This window comes from Dermochelys coriacea, chromosome 1, assembly GCF_009764565.3.
Source record: "Dermochelys coriacea isolate rDerCor1 chromosome 1, rDerCor1.pri.v4, whole genome shotgun sequence".
NCBI lineage: Eukaryota > Metazoa > Chordata > Testudines > Dermochelyidae > Dermochelys > Dermochelys coriacea.
In genome coordinates this window covers 306,336,123-306,356,911 of record NC_050068.2, presented here as the reverse complement: position 1 = coordinate 306,356,911, position 20,789 = coordinate 306,336,123, and the positions used below count along the sequence as shown (strand labels likewise).

General features: G+C 42.0%; 1 protein-coding gene across 3 annotated transcripts in view; it reads right to left on the bottom strand.

Moving 5' to 3' along the window:
• Positions 1-2,777: 2,777 nt before the first annotated feature.
• The window catches only part of MET (MET proto-oncogene, receptor tyrosine kinase), a 127,896-nt gene continuing 109,884 nt past the window's right edge, over positions 2,778-20,789 (bottom strand). For 2 of the 3 annotated variants that reach the window (XM_038384468.2, XM_038384498.2), the window contains exons 16-21: positions 19,724-19,804; positions 18,395-18,576; positions 15,431-15,540; positions 12,897-13,062; positions 11,933-12,069; positions 9,390-11,821 (exon numbers count right to left, since the gene is read on the bottom strand). In XM_038384468.2, coding sequence (XP_038240396.1) covers positions 11,611-11,821; positions 11,933-12,069; positions 12,897-13,062; positions 15,431-15,540; positions 18,395-18,576; positions 19,724-19,804 — 887 coding nt within the window. In that variant the 3' untranslated portion in view covers positions 9,390-11,610. Of the gene's footprint in view, positions 2,791-9,389; positions 11,822-11,932; positions 12,070-12,896; positions 13,063-15,430; positions 15,541-18,394; positions 18,577-19,723; positions 19,805-20,789 lie in introns of those variants that run through there. The other variant, XR_006275284.1, reaches the window with a different exon arrangement.

Here is a 20,789-nt window from a genome sequence, read left to right as displayed (position 1 = left end):
GTTCCCCAAGAACACAGAGCTGATAGGTAAGAAATTAGACCAAAGTATTACAGCTCACATGGTACTAGACTTATATGCCATAGGAAGAGAATAGGAGGGACTGAAGCGCACCAGTGCCTAAGAAATGATGGATTAACCCTGGGCCACCAGCGCCTGTGCCCAGGGACCCTGACCAATTGGGGGGGGCCCTGGAAAAATGGGTGACCCTCACCCCGCTCCCCCTGCCTGCCCAGCACTCCTGCTGGGGAGCAGGGTAGGGGTGTGGAGGCTTGCCCCACTCACCCATCTGGCACTCCTGCCAGGGAGTGAGGGAAGCTCCCGTGCCCTGACCCCACTCCCCGGCAGGAGCGCCAAGTGGGCAGGTGGAGCAGGCAAGCCCCCACAAGGACGGGTGGGCATCCTCTGGTGTGTGTATGGGGGAACACAGCAGGCTTCAGCAGGGAGCCCGCTGCACCCGCTTGCCCAGGCGGTACCCAGCTGCAGTAGGAACCCCTTGGTCCAGGTGCAGGACTCAGGCCCATCAGGGGGCTGGCGCGCTGGCCCCCCCACCCCACCAGTGTTCTGGTGGAGCTGCAGCAGCCAGTTTATCCTTTCCCACCTCCCCCCCCCGCCCACTCCTAGCCAGGCACAGGTATGGTAACCCCTCTCCAGTGTCAGCCCATTGCATCTCTGTGCTTTGCAGCTGATCCCTCAGCGAACCAGGCATGGAGGCCGCCTGTCCCTGCTGGGGATCTGCTCCTATTCTGTCCCCTCTCCACTGAGGGTACATCCCATCACCAGCTGCCCGTGTCACTGCAGGTTCAGCAGGGAGTGGTCCCTGTCAGAGCCTGGCTCCAGCCTCCTCCAATGCCAGCCCCAGCAGCTGTGCCCTTAGTAGAAGCTTGGGGAGGACAGTGACCCCCACTCCGCTGGAAAGCCGGGAAGTCTGCACAAGGGGACAAGATTGGTGATGCAGTCCCTCCCAGGGGACTAGGCTAGAGCAGGGCTGCTCCCTTCCCTCCCTGCTGGAGAGGCCATCCTCCTCTCTCTCTCTGCTCACACAGTTACAAGGCCCCTTTGAGCAAAGCAGTAGCCCCCTGAAACTGAGACACCCCCTTCCCCACACAGCACAGGCTCTGGGCTTGGAAGGGAGTCCTTATCCTAAAGACCTCGCCACCTACAAACTGCGTGCAGGCCATTCTAATATTGTTATGGCTCATGTCCTGACCCTGCTCCCTGGCAGGAGCCCCAGGTGGGTGGAGTGGGGACCCTGTTCCCAGGTAGGAGTGTCAGGCAGGCCAGGGAAGCCCCCCGCACCCTGACCCCATTTCCCTGGCAGGAGTGCTGGAGTGTGTGTGTGTGGCGGGGTGAGGGGTGGGAGGGGGACTGTAGGCAGAAGCACTGGGGAGAGGCCCCCACTTGCTGTGGCCCAGGGCCCCACGAAACCTTAATCTGCCTCTGTGCCCAAGGCCCCTGCAATGATCAAGTGAGATATACCCATTTAGTTTTTGGGCTGTATCTAGATTATCTTTAATCTCCTTCCCATCCACATGGCACAGTGGCCCAGCCTCATCCTTTCTGAGTCTCTTTTTATTTATATACTATACCTCTTATTTATTTTAATTTCCTTGGCAAGAGCTAATTCTGCTTGACTTTTAGCAATCCTCACTTTATTCCTACATTTTCTAACCTTTGCAGCATTCTTTGCTCATTGGTCTCTTTTTCCATTCTCTGGGGGCTCTTTGCTTACTCCTCGTAAGCTTTTTCAGGTGGTTATTTATCCAGCTTGGTCTGGAGCCTTTCCCTACATGTTTTTTTCCCGCTGGCTTGGATGCAAATTTCAGATAGTTTTAGTATAGCTGATTTGAAGAAATTCAAAGCTTCCTCTGCTTTTAAGTCCTTGAGCTTTTCAGTCCAGTTGACTTCTTTAACTAATTTACTTAATTTTCCAAAGTCTGCCATTTTGGATTAATAAACCATAGCTGACAACCTGGTTTTGATTATCCTTCCATTTAATTTAAACTGGATGAACGTGATCCAAAGTTATTTCCTACTACTGGCTCGTCTATGATGTCCTCACTACTTATCAAAACCAATTCTAAAATTTCATCACCTCTTGCTGGGTTGGTGACAATTTGATGAAGAAAACTGTCAACTGTCACAGCCAGGAATAACTGGGCCCTATCGGTATTAGTAGCATATAGTCTCAAATCTATAGATGGGAAGTTAGTCTCCCAGTATGACACAATTCCCAGCGGTACTTCTCTCTCTAACAACATTAAAGAGATCTCTATCCATATCTGGGTCTGATCTGGGGTGGAGACCTATAGCAGACTCCTAACATTAGCGCAATAGAACATCTTTTACAATCCTTCGCTACAGTGATTTTGACCCAAACAGATACTGTTTTGTCCATACTATTGCTTATTTCTTAACAGTTTATTGTATCATTGATGTACAATGTTACTCAACCACCATTACCTTTCTTTTCTAAACAGCACATACCATTCAGTACTTGTATTCCAGTGTGAACGCTATTCCATCATGTTTCTGTAATCCCTGTAATATCTGGTTTGACCTTCTGCACCAGTAGTTCCACGTCCTCCGTTCTATTGCCCAGACTTTGCATTCATGTACATTGTTTCCCTTGGACCTCACCCAGTTTTCTAGCTGGGTTAGATGTAGTCCTTTCACTAACTGTGACTACTTGTCCAATCAATATTTGTATTTTCTTTCTCCAGGCTGTCCATGCTATTACTTCTGAGGTGTTCAATTGTCTCTTACTATAGCTTCATTTAGTTGACTTTCCTCCTCCTGTGTATTGATGGCAGGAGTGGAGAGTTCATGAATCTCTCCCAACCTTCTCCCTTCATCTCCTAGTTTAAAGACCTGATCAGTCATGCCAGACTTGATCCCAAAAGATTAGTAGCCCAGGTACTCAAGTGGAGTCTATCAGTTGAGAAGAGTCTTCCTTCTGTGAATGCTTCCCAATGATCGATCATCCCAAACTTTCCTCATGGCATCAATCCTTGAGCCATCCATTGATCTTCATTATCATGCTTTCACCCTCCTTCCCTAGGGACTGAAAGCACTCTGCTGAAAATCACCTGAGCTTCCACTTCCTTAAGTGTCCCACGCACCCAAGCATAGTTATCCTTGATCTATTATCTTGACTGAATGGTGGCTAGAATTCCCATCAGCTTCAGAGTGGTCTGTGATTGGCTATATATCAAAGACACACCTGCACATAGCCTGATGCTCTGCTCCTCAAGAAGTTTTATTTATTTAGATATTGATGGGAATGCTAAAAGCCACTCTACATGCCTTGCACACATCCTCTTGGTGCCTTTGATGTACATTTAAAAACACCATGACATAGGCATTACAAAACATAAAGCATCCAATGCAACAGTGCTTCTCCTTCCTTCCACCCATCATTTACTTACCATTCATGTGACCAATACATCTTAAATCAGCATTGCACTTTCCTACCCTCAACCTCCTATGTCCATCACTTCGTGCTCAGACATGTGGAATTTACAATGTATCCAGAAGATCAAAAGACTGGGGCTAGAAGGGGGAATGGGGAGGGAGGAAGAGCACTATTTAGATCTCAGGGAAGCAGAGCATTCCAAAGGAAAGGATCCTTACAGAGAATGTTCCTCCAACAGCTTTTATAGCTGTTGCCATTATTGTGGTATTATGGGACCACTGAGACCTAAACATTAGTGATGGTAAATAAATACATAACAGGAAAAAAGCAATAATATTAAACTACAAAAGAGGATATCGGGCATCTCAAGCTGTGAAAACCTCTGATCTCATCTTCTTCTTTAATTTCCTGATTGTGGCTGAATGTGTGAACAATGAACAAAGATTCTGTATCATCATTCAGGCATTTAAAAAAAAAGGGGGGGAAGGGGGCTAGTCTTCACTCAGATGAAACAACTCTACAAACTGAATTCATGCTGAAAAATATCACCGTGATTACTCTGCCAGCATATGCCACATTTTATGAATGAGTCTGTTTTATAATATCTCCTTGGCAGAACAAGCACATAAATATTACAGATATTATCTAAACTAAGCATTGCATAAAGCATGGATATTTCCTAGTGTATTTTTAGCATGGGCCATTAACCCCTAATGGACATTCATTTTTTCATGGCATGAAGGTAGTATTATTATTATTTTAATCTCCTTGGGGTTTTATTCTGCAAAATATAGGACCAAATAATCCTCTACAGAGAGGGATAAAATCCTGTGGATCCCAGCAGAAGAGCCATGGATGGGGAGAGCTGCTTTGGCACAGTGACTCCTATGCAGGGCTAGGGATCTGAGCTTATGGAGGGGTAGGACAGGATTCATAATTAATAATTGTGATCCAGAAACCTCCTGGTGCCAACTGTCAGAGGGCACGGGGTACAAGGATCCCGTGTGCACCTAGGGTCTCTATGTAAGGTTTATATTTAAAGCATGTGTCACACTGGTCATCATGATTAGGGCTCCGTGTCTGCCACGGAGATCACAGTTCTGTGACCTCCATGACTTCTGCAGGGACCAGTGTGGCTGACCCCAGGCCTGCTCCAGCAGCTGGCTCCAGGGCCAGCTGCTCAGGTGGCCCCTGGGACAGTCACACCAGCTGCTGCTCTGGCGGCCCCAGGCTACGGTCCCCAGCCGGCCGGAGCATCCACTGGCAGCTGGTGCTGCTGGCCCCAAGTGCCCCCCCTCAGCAACACCCCCATTGCCCTCCCCCGGAGCAGCACCAACCCCCTGCCCCCAAGATTTAGTCGCAGGTATTTTTAGTAAAAGTCATGGACAGGTCACAGGTCATGAATTTTTGTGTATTGCCCGTGACCTGTCCATGACTTTTACTAAAAGTACCTGTGACTAAATCGTAGCCTTAATCATGATCCTTGTGAAGTGGATGTGCAGATAATGTGAAAGGAGTTATGTATGTCTACCGAAAATTATGTTCTTAAAGTAGGCAAATTAAGACGGGTAACTAGATGAGAAACAGATTCTAGGAAGGAAGGGGTTAGTAAACACTTATCTGCCTGGCAGACCTTCGTGTATTGTATACATCCGTGCCAACTCAATCGGCGTAAAAACAATGGCTGTTCTTGGAAACAGGCTATGTTTGCTGTCTGGGTCAGGTACAGACCTGAGGATTTACAAAGACAAAGAAACCCCAATATCAGTCTCTGAAGCAGGGACCTCCTGGGGTAAGGGACCATGTTCTGTAACTGCATAAAAGTGGAAAGGGGACGAGATTTCATCCTTTGGTGTGGGAAGAGAAGCTGTCACCAGGCTTGATCTTATCAAAGGAGTGTCTCAGCCATCCTGGTTGAGAACACTAGGAAAAAGACTTGGGATAAGCTAGCCTAACAGAGGAATGTCTTGTGTGTTACATTTAGGCTATAGAATGAGTGTCATGAGTTTGCTTTATATGCAACTCCTTGTTTTCAGTAGTCTGAGTTAGTATCATTTGCTTTCATAAACTTTATTCTTGTTTTCGCTATATCTAAGTGCTCCGTGTTTAAGTGCAGTGGTGAGTCTGAGGTGAAACTAGTAAGATGATGAGTGTTATTCCTTTGGGAGTAGAGAAGCTGAGATTCCTGTGAGCACTCAGTCCAAGAGGGATGCTTGGAGGACTTGGGAGTCGGTGTGTGCCTATTGCTAACTTGGACACAGAGCGAGGCATGGAAGGTAGGGCTTGTGCTGCCAGAGGCTGGTGGAGTCTGGGAGCTGACCCACAGACTTCCTCACGCTAAGAGCAAGTGGTAGTGAGGTGCCTCACAACCCTAGATACCCCTGGGAAGCATCACAATAACGTCCCAGGCTTTGGAAAACTATCTACCAGTTTGCTGGAACTTGATGTGATTTCCATTATGACCAGTTCTGCTATCAGGGGCTATAGGTTTATAAGGTACATATCTATTTACCATTAAGTTCATACAGTCTCCATACTAATATTACAAACTTCCACTCAGCTTTCTTATTTAAATTGTACTTCGATTTTAGAGCCATAAGTGCGATGAGCGAGTAGAGATCTCCCTAGCCTGAAGTACTTTTTTGTGGCTTAATAAGCCAGTAAGCCCCAGTCAATGTGTACAAAGCATTCCTTTTGACACACACCCTGCACCCTAAAGTTTTTGGCAGTAGCACTTACTACACCGTAGGGGAGTGTTTTCAAGTCTCATTTATTCTGAGGAGGGGTTCAAATGTACTTAGTAATTAAAATGGGCAAATCTGAATCTCTTTTCAAATTGCCATAACCAGACACATTAGCTCTACTCTTGGTCTCAAGGAGGCAGAGATTTAGGGTCAAATCTTCCCTATCTAGGTTATGCCACTCATGTAGTTTCCTGTATATCATTCTGTTGGGAGCTGCCTCCCATCCTGGAATTGATAGGGGGTTCAGACCAAAGAAGACACAGATCCCTCACACATCACTGAAGCCAGATCATGGCACAGTAGCCCAGTGTGAAACGATTTTCCCTGATTCCACATGACCTTTTAGTCCCACAGAGTTTCCCTGAAAGGCTGTGGCAGAGTCAAGGTTTATGCCGCTAAAGAGAAACTTCACAAAACTCCTTCTCTGGGGATTCACATTTATTTTTATGTTATGTTACATACAAGACCACACAAAGTCCAAACTCCATCCCAGTCTCTTGCCACATTCTCCTCATGTAGCTTACATCCTTGAACACCTATGATTTTATCTTTTCCTGATTTACAGAGCTGGGGCCAAATTCCACCCCTCATATGATTTCTGAGGGTAGAATTTGTCATATAGATTAAATCCTTTTGAAGCAGTTTTAAGAGATTCCTCAGCCTTACTAATCCAGGAAACTATAAGAAATGTTGGCATACATTCTTATATACATTAAGTTGTATATAGCAATTACAGTGATATTATCAGATTAATATTTCAACAATAACAAACCTGCAAGAATACCAGTGGGAGGGAGGGAAATACTAGTGTGCGACACCTAGCCAACTCAGTGTGGTGGTAAAGTATCACTGGTTCCCTTGTTTTAGTAGAAACTTTATTGTATTTTTATTTTAAGTATCTACTATAAAATATAAAAGCTGTGTAAAAGAGCTGAGTAAACATTACATTAAAAACATGGGTGAAATCCTGGCACCATTTAAATCAATGGCAAAACTTCAGTGTGGTCAGGATTTCTCCCCTTGATTTCTAACCTCTTGGCTTTTGTGGGCTTGATTTTCTCAAACCTTAGTGTTTGCTTTCTTGTTAGCTTTTGCACTAATGTGCCAGAACTACAGATAGTATTAACTTAAATAGAGTGATGCCAATTTAGGCCAGCTGAAGATCTGCTCCACTATGTTATGTGCATTATATAAAGAAAGTTACTAGAGCACATAACCAAGTGTGTTAGTCTTGTGATTCTGGTGTCCTTTCAGCAGCGCAGCAAACTTCAAGTCTTAACAAATCATGGGAAGGAAGCAGAGGAATGCATTACAAGTCGGTATTTCAGCTAAGTACTACATTTGGCTATACATTGCAATGCAACAGACTGATGACACTGCAACTGATTTTTTGACTGCAGTAAAATCTCCAGGTTCATCGAGAAGTTTTAGATGACTTTTTCCAGTGCAATCTTCAATCCCAACATGTAAGATGTACTAATGGAGAATAACTCACTGATATTAAAATTGGCAACACTATTAGTTGTATTGGGGCTTATGAGACAACAAAAGTGCACTTTCATTTTAAGCCCTTATTTTCAATAACTTTTTTTTTCAAAATTACCTTTGGGGTTGAAGTTGCTCATTCTTGTCCTCAGGCAACAAGTCAGATTTTCTCCAAACAAACTCTTCAGCTATTCCTGAGTTAGAGCACAAAAATGTTGTTTTCAACCAATTAGACATTGATTTTTAACTCCACTTAGTTAACTAAAAAATGGTTTGGATTTAAAACATAGGCAAATCATCTAGGCCAGGTCTACACTACATAGTTCTGCCAGCACAACTATGCTGGTAAAGGGTGTAGAAAATAAGAGAAACAGCTATGTGGCAAAACCCCCATGTAGACGCAGCTTATACAGGCAAAAGAGTCTAGTCTAGGTGGTTTATGGTTTAACTATACTGGCCAAAGCACTCCTTTGACCAGTATATGCTGCATCTCCACCGGGGGGCTTTGCCAGTATAGAAATAACAGTATATAGCTGTATCAGCAAAACCTTTGAGCTGTGATACTCAGAGCTCAGTGGTTCAGGGGCCAAATTAGCGATCAACATTATCCAAAAGAGCCACAGTCGTGTGAATTCATTGTTTCATTTACTATTTTATTTATATCTATCTATCTAGATAGATAGATAAAATCTGACAGCAAAATGACTGACCAAGTATTCTACAATTGGTTAATAACAGTAAAAGCAGCCTAATTAGTTGTTAATTAAATCACAGTGTTTTAATATCATGCGCGCAATATAGAATAGACAGGCCAAGGGACGACTGGCACCTCAGACACTGTTGGTCTACACAACAGAGTGGTTAGAACGCTGGCAGCCACTGGTGCCTTATCCGTACAAGTACTTTCACCACTGCATACGTGAGATCAGAACCAGAGTCAATGCCACTGAATTAGTGATTACGGCACTTCCCTGAATATTTGCTGAATATTGCATTCTTGCCCATGCTCCCAGTCACCCTGGAGATTGCTGTAACTGGGAGAAATCTAACGGAAAAACACTTTTGTTTCTCTGCTTTGTGCATCTGACAACACTTCAGCTGATTCCATCCATCTTGGAGAAGAATTAACTCCCATTCAAATAGCCACCTGGCTTAGAGAGGAGCATGCTAGAAAGTGTAGTGTTAATGTGGCCCTCCCTCTGTTGACACCCTCCTCCCACAGCTCTCATTAACTTGGGATGGAGCGTTTCTGTGGGGAGGGAAATCCTTCCCCCCTACCTACAATCATGTCTAATTATCTATGGCCCTCCCTGAAACCGATTGTCATTGAGACCTGGAGCTTAGAGGGATTCAGGACTAGAGAAATCTAGTTACATTAAATAGGACAAAAATGTAAAAATGATACAAACCTTGCTCCAGAATGGAAGCTGAGCACCAAATTCCTGCTGTCTGGAAGAGACTAATGGACAGGCTGTGCCACAATTGTCCATTATAGGGAATCTTGTGCCTTACTTTAAAGCATCTAGTACTGGCCATTGCCAGGGACCGGATACTGCACTAGACGTACCATTGTCTGATCCACCGTGGCAATCCCTATGTTTTTATGTGGCTAAACTGCTCCCTCAGTCCAGTTCCACAAGTTTCCGATCCCTCTGCTCATGTTAGTGGAAGGGAAGATAAAGACCTATTCAGCTTAACAGTCAAATACAAATAGTAATAACATGAATTATCAGCACACAGAATGTTACGATACTTCATTTTAATAACTTTTATTAGGTCACACCAACAACTATCTCCATAAGTACCATTCAGCTCATTTGCAAATGCATGAATTGACAAACATCAAATCCTTACCAGAATCATATACTCTTACAGGTGTCCCAGACACAACATTAACTATATTAAGCAAAATTCATAAATAGTAAAAATGTTTTTTTTTTTTTTTTTCACATTGCAGCCTTCCTCAAGCATGGATGTACGGCTTTGGAGTATCCTCCCCAAATCTTTGTGTCATAAACTTTCTTAGCCATTGTAATGACCGTAGAGATGATTCTTTTTCCTGCAGTAAAATCTTTTGTCCTTTATCAGTTTACAGTTAGTAGTGCTCTTAGCACACATGAAATGTTTGCATCTGAAATGAAAGTGGTGGTGTAATACAATACAGTATTATCAGCTTGTAGTTTGCCCACACACTCCACCCTCATTAGAAATCTTTCTGTTGAAACACTCTTCCTCAAGAACAATAAATCTCCCTCATAATCAGGTCCTTTCTAAACACTACCTCACCTTGCACATATTAAAGTGTTTGACTTCCAGCAATGGTTATATTATAGTTAGGGTAGAGTATCAATCAGTTCTTTTCCTCCTTAATATTTACATAGTCATTTTTAAGCTCGCTACAATGTATGACTCAAACATTGACATACATTTTCTGAAACGTTCACAGTGCAGTATTTTGTGGCCTGACCAAACCTGATATATGTCATTAAAAATAAACATTTTTTATAAAAATAGAATACTTTAAGTGTTTACACTAACAACCAGTTATATCCTACACCAAACAAGCTATACAGTAAAACGCACAGAATTCCACAGGAACAGAAATGACACATGATGCTTGCCCTAAAGCTACAGTACTCTTCCCTATATAACAAAAACTTTAATTAGTATCTCTTTTTTTGAAAATCACTTCTGGTCATGCTTTAGGAATATACTGTGTATCATAACTCACTGGGCTGGATTAACTCAAGGAGCAACTATGGGTGCTAAAAAATGTTTCTTCTTTTGTTCAGTTTTCTTAATCCTTCAGTCCTGGCATGCAAAGGTTGGCAGCAATCCCACTACATTGCAGTCTTGTTGGCTTTCCTCAGCTGGTTCAGCATCTCTTCTCAAGCCCTTACACACACTATGCTGCAGCTCCTTTGCGTGGCTGGCTGGCAGAGTTGCAGCTACTAAACATGTGGTCATACCAGCTCCTCGGGGTCACTTGGCTCCTCGCACTGTTACTGGTCCACTGTTTACTTGATTACCTCTCCAAATGGTGCTTCCAAAACTGCTGCATCATAGGCTTTAGCCTACTGGTTAATATGGGCTCCTTAAGTTTTTACTCTCATGGAACAATTAAAGCACTTTATTGACAGAAGAGAAGCCTCATAATTTTCAATAAGAAATCTGTACATACAAATTATTACTCAAAGGAGCGATTGAATTTTGGAATGACAGTGACATTAACATTGAGATAGCTTTTTTCTGGGTGTATTCCCTTACATTTTATGTACAGCATAAATATACTGCTCCTCAAAAGCTAACACACATTTTATTTCATGGCATTTTGGAATGTTGACTATCATTTTAGAAACTTGCCATGAAACTGGCTCTAAGGAACCGTATTGATATGATGGGCAAACGAAGAACAAAGGCAGAGTCTATTTTATACAACAGGAGACAATGTACAGTCTTGGAATTCTCATTATCTGGCCTGGTCTTTGTGTGAAAACCGTTACTGCACTGCCCATTGCCCAATAGCACACGCAACATCAAGCTTGAGCGATTGGCACTCTAGCTTTTCCCTTCTTTGCATTAATCGTGAGTCTCTGTACATCCCTGCTCCTCACCTCTCATTCTGTTGTACATGCTCTAAACTACAATAAAACCCAGGCTGCAAAGGGTGAGCACATTCATTTCACAAATGAATGAGAGCTGGTGGGTATTAGCACTAGATGGTGGTAGATGTAGTCTGATAAATAGATACAGCCACCCCAAATATTTGGGATTTACCACTGTAGTGTGTAGAATCCCATAGCTATAAACAACATATCTCATCAACAGTGCAGTTTGGACAACATCAAACATGTGCAACAGTGTTTTCACAAAAACTGGGCAGTGAAAAAGTAGTGGACAAAACATTTACTTTTGTTCATACTACTACTAATGGATTTCTCTCTGGTATTGTATTGTAGACAGACCTGGTCATGTATCCATATCCCTGTCTCTGTTATCTTGTGATGACAAAAGAGAAGGATAGGGAGCAACACATTTCACATTGACATATGTAGCATTGACATGAACATAATGCTCGCCGATAAAAGTGGAGAAGATTGTTGATATATTAGAAACCAGTTCAGAAAATGCTGGGCGCATTTCAGGTTTTGGATGCCAACACTTTAGCATGACTTCATACCTGCCATTGAAATAAAAAGACAGTAAGTGCTCAACTATGAAATATGTAAAATAAACCCAACAACCCAGAATCAATAACACTTGCAGGATATGTTGAAATCTATTTACTTACAGTGGATCAGGGCAGTATTCCGGTTGCAGTAGCCTTCTTCCTTGTAACAAGTAAACAGTTATATCAAAAGAATTCACGTCTGGGTAGGGCGGTGCTCCTCTCGTCATAAGTTCCCACAACAATACACCAAAGGACCACTAATAAAACAAACCAATAGTAAATCACAGGGGAGAGAAGGTTTTGAACTCCATTTGTAGAATATGGTCTGACAGATTTGATCATATCCATTTTCCCTGTGAAACAAGCTATTTTACTGCATGAGCCTATAATGCTGCAAAGAATTGAGGAACCACCTAAATTAGAACCAGAGAAACTGAACTAAGTAAGGTGAAATTGGCAGCAATTTACCGCAGCTGAGGACTGGGCTAATGCCATATAAATAAATATTGGAGAATACAAATGGCTGAAATTCCATACATCAGACTAATCTGAATCTGAATTGAATTTAGGCTAAAATACAAAGTGATGCAGCCAACTAGTGACTTCAGCTAGTAACTTTTTTTCTTCATATGTAGCCAGGTAACATTTGGTCGCAATGGTCAAAGTATTTATAAAGCAAATAAAGCCTCTTCAAGAGGTGTTATCTTTTAAGAATGTGAAAGCTAACTTTGTGTTTTCTACAGTTGCAGACCTAGGAACTAATCCTGCTCTCAGTAAACTCAGTGACAGATTTCTCCTCTGTTTCACTGGGAGTGCGATTAGGCCTCCATTTCTTTTCTGAGCAGCAACTGACAAACATGCCAAACTGCTGTCGCTTTGTGATGAGCACAGATATATCCTGTGCACTTGGATAACACCAATTTCATATTCTTTTGTGAGCTAGAGTAGGATTCCACCCTAGTCTTGGCTTGGACATATAGTCTTAGTGTATTAATCAAATGCCATAAAGATGCCTTTGGTGGTATTTCTAGGGGTGTTTTTAAATGAGGTACATATAAATATATATAAATAGTCTGTACATTACCACATCTGATTTTGTAGTGAACTTCTGAGTTTGCAAACTTTCTAAAGCCATCCATTTCACTGGCAGTTTAGCTCCTGTTTTATTGTGCACACTGTAGTATTCTTTATCATAGACATCTCTAGCAAGACCAAAATCAGCAACCTTGACAGTGAATTTTTCATCCAGCCTATGAAAATGACAAAAATTATTATCTGTAGCTGAGCAGACAGGATTTACAATGACTGTGAATATTCTCTAAATTATAATAAGTGACTTGTGTGTTTGAGACCGTAACTTTTGAAGCCAGCACTCTATCTTGCATCTATTAACTCATGCTAAATTGAAACAAAAGACATGTGATATCCATTTAACAAACTGAATGAACTCAGGAATATTATTGCTATTGCCTTGATCATTCAAATTTCAATTCTTTAAAAACAGTTGCATCATAAAAAAAGGTCTGTAATACTGCCCTGTACATCCAGACAGTGAATGCTGAACCATTTCTTATATAGTTGCTTCTTCTTCTTCCATCTACCTGGAAATCTACTAGTTTTCATATTGAGATACCACCTTTCCCATTCACTGATAGTTTAGACAAGACAACTCCCCTTTATCACACTAATTGTTCAGATTTGATGATAATCCATAGCAAAGGCGGTATTAGGTGTACATATTGAAATACACAGAGCCAATCCATTGGTTGGTGTATTTTTGTTATTTAATAGATAAGTAATACTAGATGGAAAAAGACCTTTAGGGCAAATCCTTCCCCCTTCCTTCCTGGCTTTGGAGGGTCCCAGACACAGTATTATTGGTGTGGTTTTATTGGGTGGGAAGGCAGCATTTGGGGACCCCACACAGGAGGTTCATGTTTCCTGCGTGCTGTGAAACCCAGCTCTATGTGGGCTCCAAGGTTATCCATAAAGCAGGGGTAGGGAAGGATTTGGGGTGAAGGTGGACCCACCAGCTGCTGAGAAGAGTCACTGGCCACTACTCTGTATGAAATGGAGGTGGATAAGTAGCAGTAACTAGTGCAACCTCAAGGCTACGGTAAAAGCCATGTTGCATCCGAGGAAGAAGGATGTTTCCACCCAAGCCCCAAGAGGACAATCCTGTACCACACCCAGCCACCTGGGTGAAGGGAGATATTTTAGCCCTTACACTGTAACTAAAATAAATTTTTGGAGTAAACTTGAGATTGTTTGCCTAAGAAGGAGTCCTATAAGAGGGAACAAAATAGAAGTATGTAAACTAATGCATGTAACAGAGGAAGTTCTGTTCTTTCCTCCTCAAAGAACAAGGGAACATTCAATAAAACTGAACCATGGCAATAAAAAACTGATCAAAAGAAATTTTTTTCACACAACACATGATTACTTAGACAGTGGAACTCATTGCCACATGATATCATTGATGGATCTTGCTAGTAAGATTCAAAGAGGGATTGAACATTTATAGGGATAACAAAAACATCCAAAGAATTCTAATAGATAATGCTAAAGAAGTAGTATTGGAAGAGACATTAAACCCCATGCTCAGTGCTTGAACCAATGTCTAATTATTAGTGATTGGGATGAGACCTTCATGGGGCAAATTATTCCATATCTGCTGAAAGTGGGGTTTCTTGCATATTCCTCTGAAGTATCTGGCACCAGAGAGAGAACACTATACTAGATGGACCATTGGGTCTGATCCAGTCTGGCAACTCCTTTGTTCATAAAAAGCCTGAAAAATAGGTTACCCCTCACTCTTCATTACAAATCCCTGGATCTGCAGAGTAACTGAATTAGGAGATGCTTTCCACAGCAGGCACATTTAAAAATATTATATAGCAAGGGTGAATAACCTTTTTGCTACCAGGGCTCTACTTCCTCACACGTACAGAAAGTAAATTCCAATGATTAATACTGAAGCACATTAATTCCTACTGTAGGTGATGAATCAGCATAATATGGGCAAGGACTATGTCAGTCATTGTGCGAACTAAGCTATCTGGTCACCCAGACACTAATAAGATTCTTTGCATAATTTTGTTTCATGCCCTTTTGTGCAGAATCAAGCCAAAATGATGTCAAGTCCATGCAATGAAAGACCCACTGTCAAGCAGTCTCATTGTTACTGTTTCTTTGTTTTCCCCATTTTGTGTTCCACAAAGTTTCACCTCATTTACCTCCTTACTGCCAGGTGAGGCAGCACAGAAAGGCAGTTTATGAGTAGCTTGGGTGAAAGCACAGCGTTAAAAAAGGCAAGTTGAGACAATGCAGTTTAAATTCCCTCAAAGGATTACTTCTTAATTCTCTGGTAGCTCAACCTTGAGAGCTGCCATCCTCCCTGTCCTTTTCCTTCTGCCTGCACAAAACATGCATATGTGTAACCGTAAATCTTTAGCAGGCTAAAGCAGCTCATTTTTATGTGAGATTAATAGTATCAGTATAACATAAAAAATACATTTCTGCTGCAATATATAGTCCAGGAAGCTTTACATTTACCACAGGGTTACTCTTCCCACAATAATGTGATACTGTGGCATGGAATTAGATTATTGTACTTACATACAATTTCTTGCAGCCAAATCTCTATGGACAAACTTTTTGCTTGCAAGGTATTTCATACCTTTTGCTACTTGAAGGCCAAATCCAATCAAATCTTTAACTGTTGGGTTCTGTAAAACATGGACATTTACAATCGTTAAAAGGATATAGTAAATTATGGGGAGTACTGATTGGGAATGCAGTTGGCCATCTAGACTAACTTTTTGCCATGACCATAATGTTTTGGGGCTTTGTATCCTGCCTTTAATTTGTATTAAAAACTCCCAGTGAGAGGCAGAAGTTGGCAATGAAACCAGGACTAAGCTTCGATCAGGCTCCAGCTAATAGAAGCTAAACACAACTTTTATCTTGATAGGAAGACAACATAAGAAGCAGCAAGTAAAACCAGCAAAACTTCCGGTCTGTGGATTCATGGAATATATAATATAATGGACCAGAACCCCTGGCCTAGTCAAGCTCAGTGCAGTACCAAGGGGATGGGTTAGGTAAAGGCTGGCAGGGGGCCAGTTTGACCCCCTGTATAATTTCAAGCAGCCTGTAGGCTGCACTCAAATTACACCTGGCTGCCATTGTCCCAAAGGATCATCCCAGCAACTGGAGGTCACCAGAGTGCAGAGGACTCACACTTGGCCTTACCTGCCTCAATGCTGGGGCTGGGGTCACATGTAGTTACTATGCCAACTCTATACCAGGAATCCCCAGGTAGCAGATTAAATTTAAAGTTCACATCAGTAAGAGAACAGCATTTAGGCCATTCTCTTTACATACTCACTTCCAATCACTATACAGTCACTACAATCTTTTGTTCCCTGTCACAGTGACTGTATCAATTTATGAATTCTTCTCTGTTTTACGAACAACAATGATGATTGCAACCTTCAGTGTGGATTAGAACCTCTGTTTTGGGGGCAGGAACCGACTAAGGCTGGGAGACTGAAACAGGCCCATTGACAACTGAATAGTTCAGCCCTGGCAGAACAATGAGGTTGCTCTGACACAACCACTGACGTTTAATGACTCTGCCTCAGCAATTCCAGTGGGTTGGAGCATGGAAAATACCTACTGGAAGAGCAGAAAGAGAAAAGGCTTCACATGCCGCTTTTAAAATGACATGCTCTCCAAGCAAGGAGAGTCATTCCAACCTGAGAAACATGACATAGCTGGAGGAGTGGAGGCAGTAGGATCTGGCATTCCCCCAATGCCAATGCCAACTGACCAAATCCCAACACCACTCAGGAATGACAAGGACTTGGGATGGAGGGGTGCCTTCAAGATTGCCTACATTTGCCTACAGGAGTATTGCTTCTATGCTGAGAGTAAAGTGTGGGTGTTAAAGAAGTTCCTGTGCAAAGCCTGCCATGTGTTCACAAGGAGTTAAACTATACACTAGCGTGCCCATGGGGGTAGAGCTCTGGGGGGAGTCTGAATAAATGACTGGGAAGGCCTGGGAGGTTCAGCACTGGTTTCAGGGCCTAGGGCAGGGTCCCACACCTCAAGGAGGGAGCCAGATGGGGAGTATGCACTCTGGGAGTGTGCCTTGAAGACCAGGCCTAGCAATAGTGTTTGGACTCTGCCCAGACCCTGCAGGCCTCGAAATATGTGGGATCCAAAGGTTGGGACTGATGCAGCAGACTGGTGACCATCCACTAGGGGGGCTCAGCCAGGATTGTCACAGTTGTTATTTGGAGTCCAGTCTGAACATATTGCCTAGGCAGACCTGATGCCCAAGGCCAGCAATCCAATTTATTCAATCAGAAATTACATAGACTCAGAAGTTTAATACCAATGTGTAAATTCTGTATCTGGCTGCATGACTGTTTGTTATATGACTATAACACCCTCCAGGTTTCTATGAGGTTAAGCTTGTTCTGGACAGTTCTTTCTGTGAAACACTGTTCCACTGGTTTTTGTTTCTTTATTATATTATCATTTGTATCACTGTATCCCCTAAGAGCCCCAAACACGGACCAGGACTGCACTGTGTTAGCTGCTGTATAAACACAGAGCATCCAGACAGTCTCTGCCCCAAAGAGCTTACCATTCTAGCACATCATTTGTTTAACTGAATATTTACTAAGTGAACTGACTATTTACTAACTGTATCTTGCTACACATATACAGCCTCAGTTACCCAAAGGCTCCTTTACACTGCTATAAGTGAGCAAAAATGCGCCAGAGCCATGTAAAAGAGCCTTAACAGAATGGAGTATCAGGTCCATTATCTTATACTTGGTAAAAGTGCTAAAACACATTCTACTAACCTGTACTCTTAGTACAAATTTGAGAGACTTGAACTGGTACCAACCATTGCTCTGTTTTCTCATTTCTTAAAAAAAAAAATCACAAAGACTTTGTAGTGAGTAAAAAGAAAAGGAGGACCTGTGGCACCTTAGAGACTAACAAATTTATTTGAGCATAAGCTTTCATGAGCTACAGCTCTCTGATGAAGTGAGCTGTAGCTCATGAAAGCTTATGCTCAAATAAATGTGTTAGTCTCTAAGGTGCCACAAGTACTCCTTTTCTTTTTGCGGCTACAGACTAGCCTGGCTGCTATTCTGAAATTTGTTGTGAGTGTGGCACTGACGACAGCAGCCAGATACGATTGTCCCTTTACATCAAAAACACAGGGCCAGATCTGCAGCGGGTGTAAACTGGCACAGCTCCCTTGAAGTTAATGAACTGTGCCAATTTACACCACCTGGATGGTCTCACACACCAACTTGAATCTAAGATACCAAATTTGTTTATAACAAGGGGCTTATGGATGGCAATGGTAAATCTTTATTGTCAACGAGTTTTGGGACTATATTCTGAAAAAGAATATAGGACTCTCAGAACAGTAGTTAATATACAAAAATAATACCATTTTATAAACAGAATGTAGTGGTCAGATCTGGTAACCTATAATACTGTTATAGGGAGTGCTCAAACGTCACCATTTAACAGATCTGATAATATACTTACATGAGTCTCATTCCTAATGAAGTTTTGAAGATCTCCATGTTTCATATATGGAAGCACCACCAAAGGAGACCCCTCACTGGGCAAGCAAATTCCCAGTAGTGACAGGACGTTGGGATGAGTGAAATCTTTCATGATGATCCCTTCTTTGAGAAACTGAGCTACTTCTTCCAGGTCTGTAATTCCTGAGAGATCCGGCAGTGGGAGTTGGGGTGGGGGGAGAGAGAGATCAATTTACAATACATCTAAGGTGCAATAAATTCTAACTTACCAGAAACTAGAGGGGAGAGATATAATTTTGAAAATGGGCCATTTTCTTCCCCTTCTCAAGCAGGGAGATATAGTTGAAACAATGATCCAAATCTGGTTGTGGAGTTTGACACATGGTTCACATTGAAGTCAGGGGACCTGATTCCATAAAGCAGGGGTTCTCAAACTGGGGGTCGTAACCCCTCAGGGGGTCGTGAGGTTATTTCGTGGGGGTCATGAATTGTCAGCCTCCACCCCCAAACTCTGCTTTGCCTCCAGCATTTATAATAGTGTTAAATATTTAAAAATGTGTTTTTAATTAATAAAGTTGGTCAGGTTCAGAGGCTTGCTGTGTGAAAGGGGTCACCAATACAAAAGTTTGAGAACCACTGCCATAAAGCATGACTTTACTCATGAACATGCTCATAAACTACTCATGTGAAAAGCTTCATTGAGGTCAAAGTTACCAGCATGTATGAGTGTTTTCAGGCTTGGGCTGAGTTTGAACTACATACTAATATTTATATTTAGAGTATAGTCCAGTAAGTTTTCAACACTGTCAGGTTCAAAGCAAGCTGTGTAATAGAACATATTCAATAATCCATCATCTGGATATATCTGTCTCTCTCAATACTTGATTTTTTATTCCCCCCTTTTTATATTCATTTTTTAAAAAAGTAATGCCTGAAGATAAAGCCAGGAATGAATCATTACTACACTATGTACAAACTTCCTTCTGCTGGTTTTCAATTTCATTTATAAAAACCAAACCTAAGCCAAGTTAATGGTGTGCAAAATGCTATTTGCCCTCCCCTACCTCTTCCCCCATGCCCGTGTTTGTATTTGGAGAAGATGTGAACGTTCTCCTTGACAAACAAATTTACAGAGCCAAATGTATCCCTTCTGTAGCTGAACTGAAAGCAGAAGAATTACCCCAGGGATGAATTAGGCTCATAGTAGTTGCAGCTGAAGTCAGTCTTTTATAGGTGAAAGTGGAACTCTACAGTGCAATTTGCTATTTTGTGTTACTCTGGCTGCCTTACGAGCTATGATGATATCTCACTATTAAAAAATGTAACTCACTGTTCAAGGACTTCACAGCACAATGAATTTTCCTGCCATCATTATCCAACAATGTCCCATGGTACACACACCCAAAATGCCCTGTGTGAAGAATGAGTAAGGTTAACCTCAATCTCAGTAATTAAGATTAGCTTTATATTACTTTTTACTTTACTGACTAGCAGTTATGCTATAACGTAGTCATAATAGACTCTAATTTCAGACTGTTGCAATGTATATTTTATAACACATTAAGTTGCAAGTACATAAAGCTAAAACTCTATTTGCAGCATAATTGATATTTCTTGATTTAAATGGAAAGAATAAATAAATGACACAAGGCTAGCTCCAAACTGCCTAATATTCTTGCAATGACTATTTTAAAAAACAACATTTCTTCTTTCCCCCCCATACTCTGCTATTTGATGTATTCTGGAGGAGGGGACTGAATGGCTCAAGGGAGCGATAAGGGGGAACTAAGCATTTCACCTGCAGTTCATGAGTTAAAAATCCAGTCTGTAGGGCATGATCAGAGGTCTCTGTGAAATAAGCTGGGTGTCTTGCATTGGGTCAGATTCAAAGCTCTCCGAAGTCAATTGGAGTCTTCCCATTGACATCAATGGGCTTTGGAACATGACCCTAGTTTCCACATGGTGTGTCACCGAAAAATGATAATCACAATTTGCCTTCTTGCTGGCAGTCTCAGCAGAGAAATGAATAGGTGTGTAGAGTAGACTGAAATCCTCTCTCTCATCCCTGGAGAGGGGCCTTTGGGTTAAGGAAGGGGTAGTGTAGAGAAGCACCCCCTGTTACAGCCCATGCTAACCTGCTCTGTGGATTAACAGAGATCTTAGAGCTTCAGGGCTGTGCATTTTCTGAGAACACTTACTTATCACAATTAATAAAAATCGATATTCTGGAGGATCCCAGTCAATGAGGTTGCAGGTTCTTAAACAGGTCTAACTATAGGGTTTGCCTGCCAACATCATGAATGCACATTCATTGGGCACAAGAGGTAAAAGATCATTTAAAGTTAATATTAACATCTGCAGTCACAGAGCTGAAGCAAAAAGAAAAGGAGTACTTG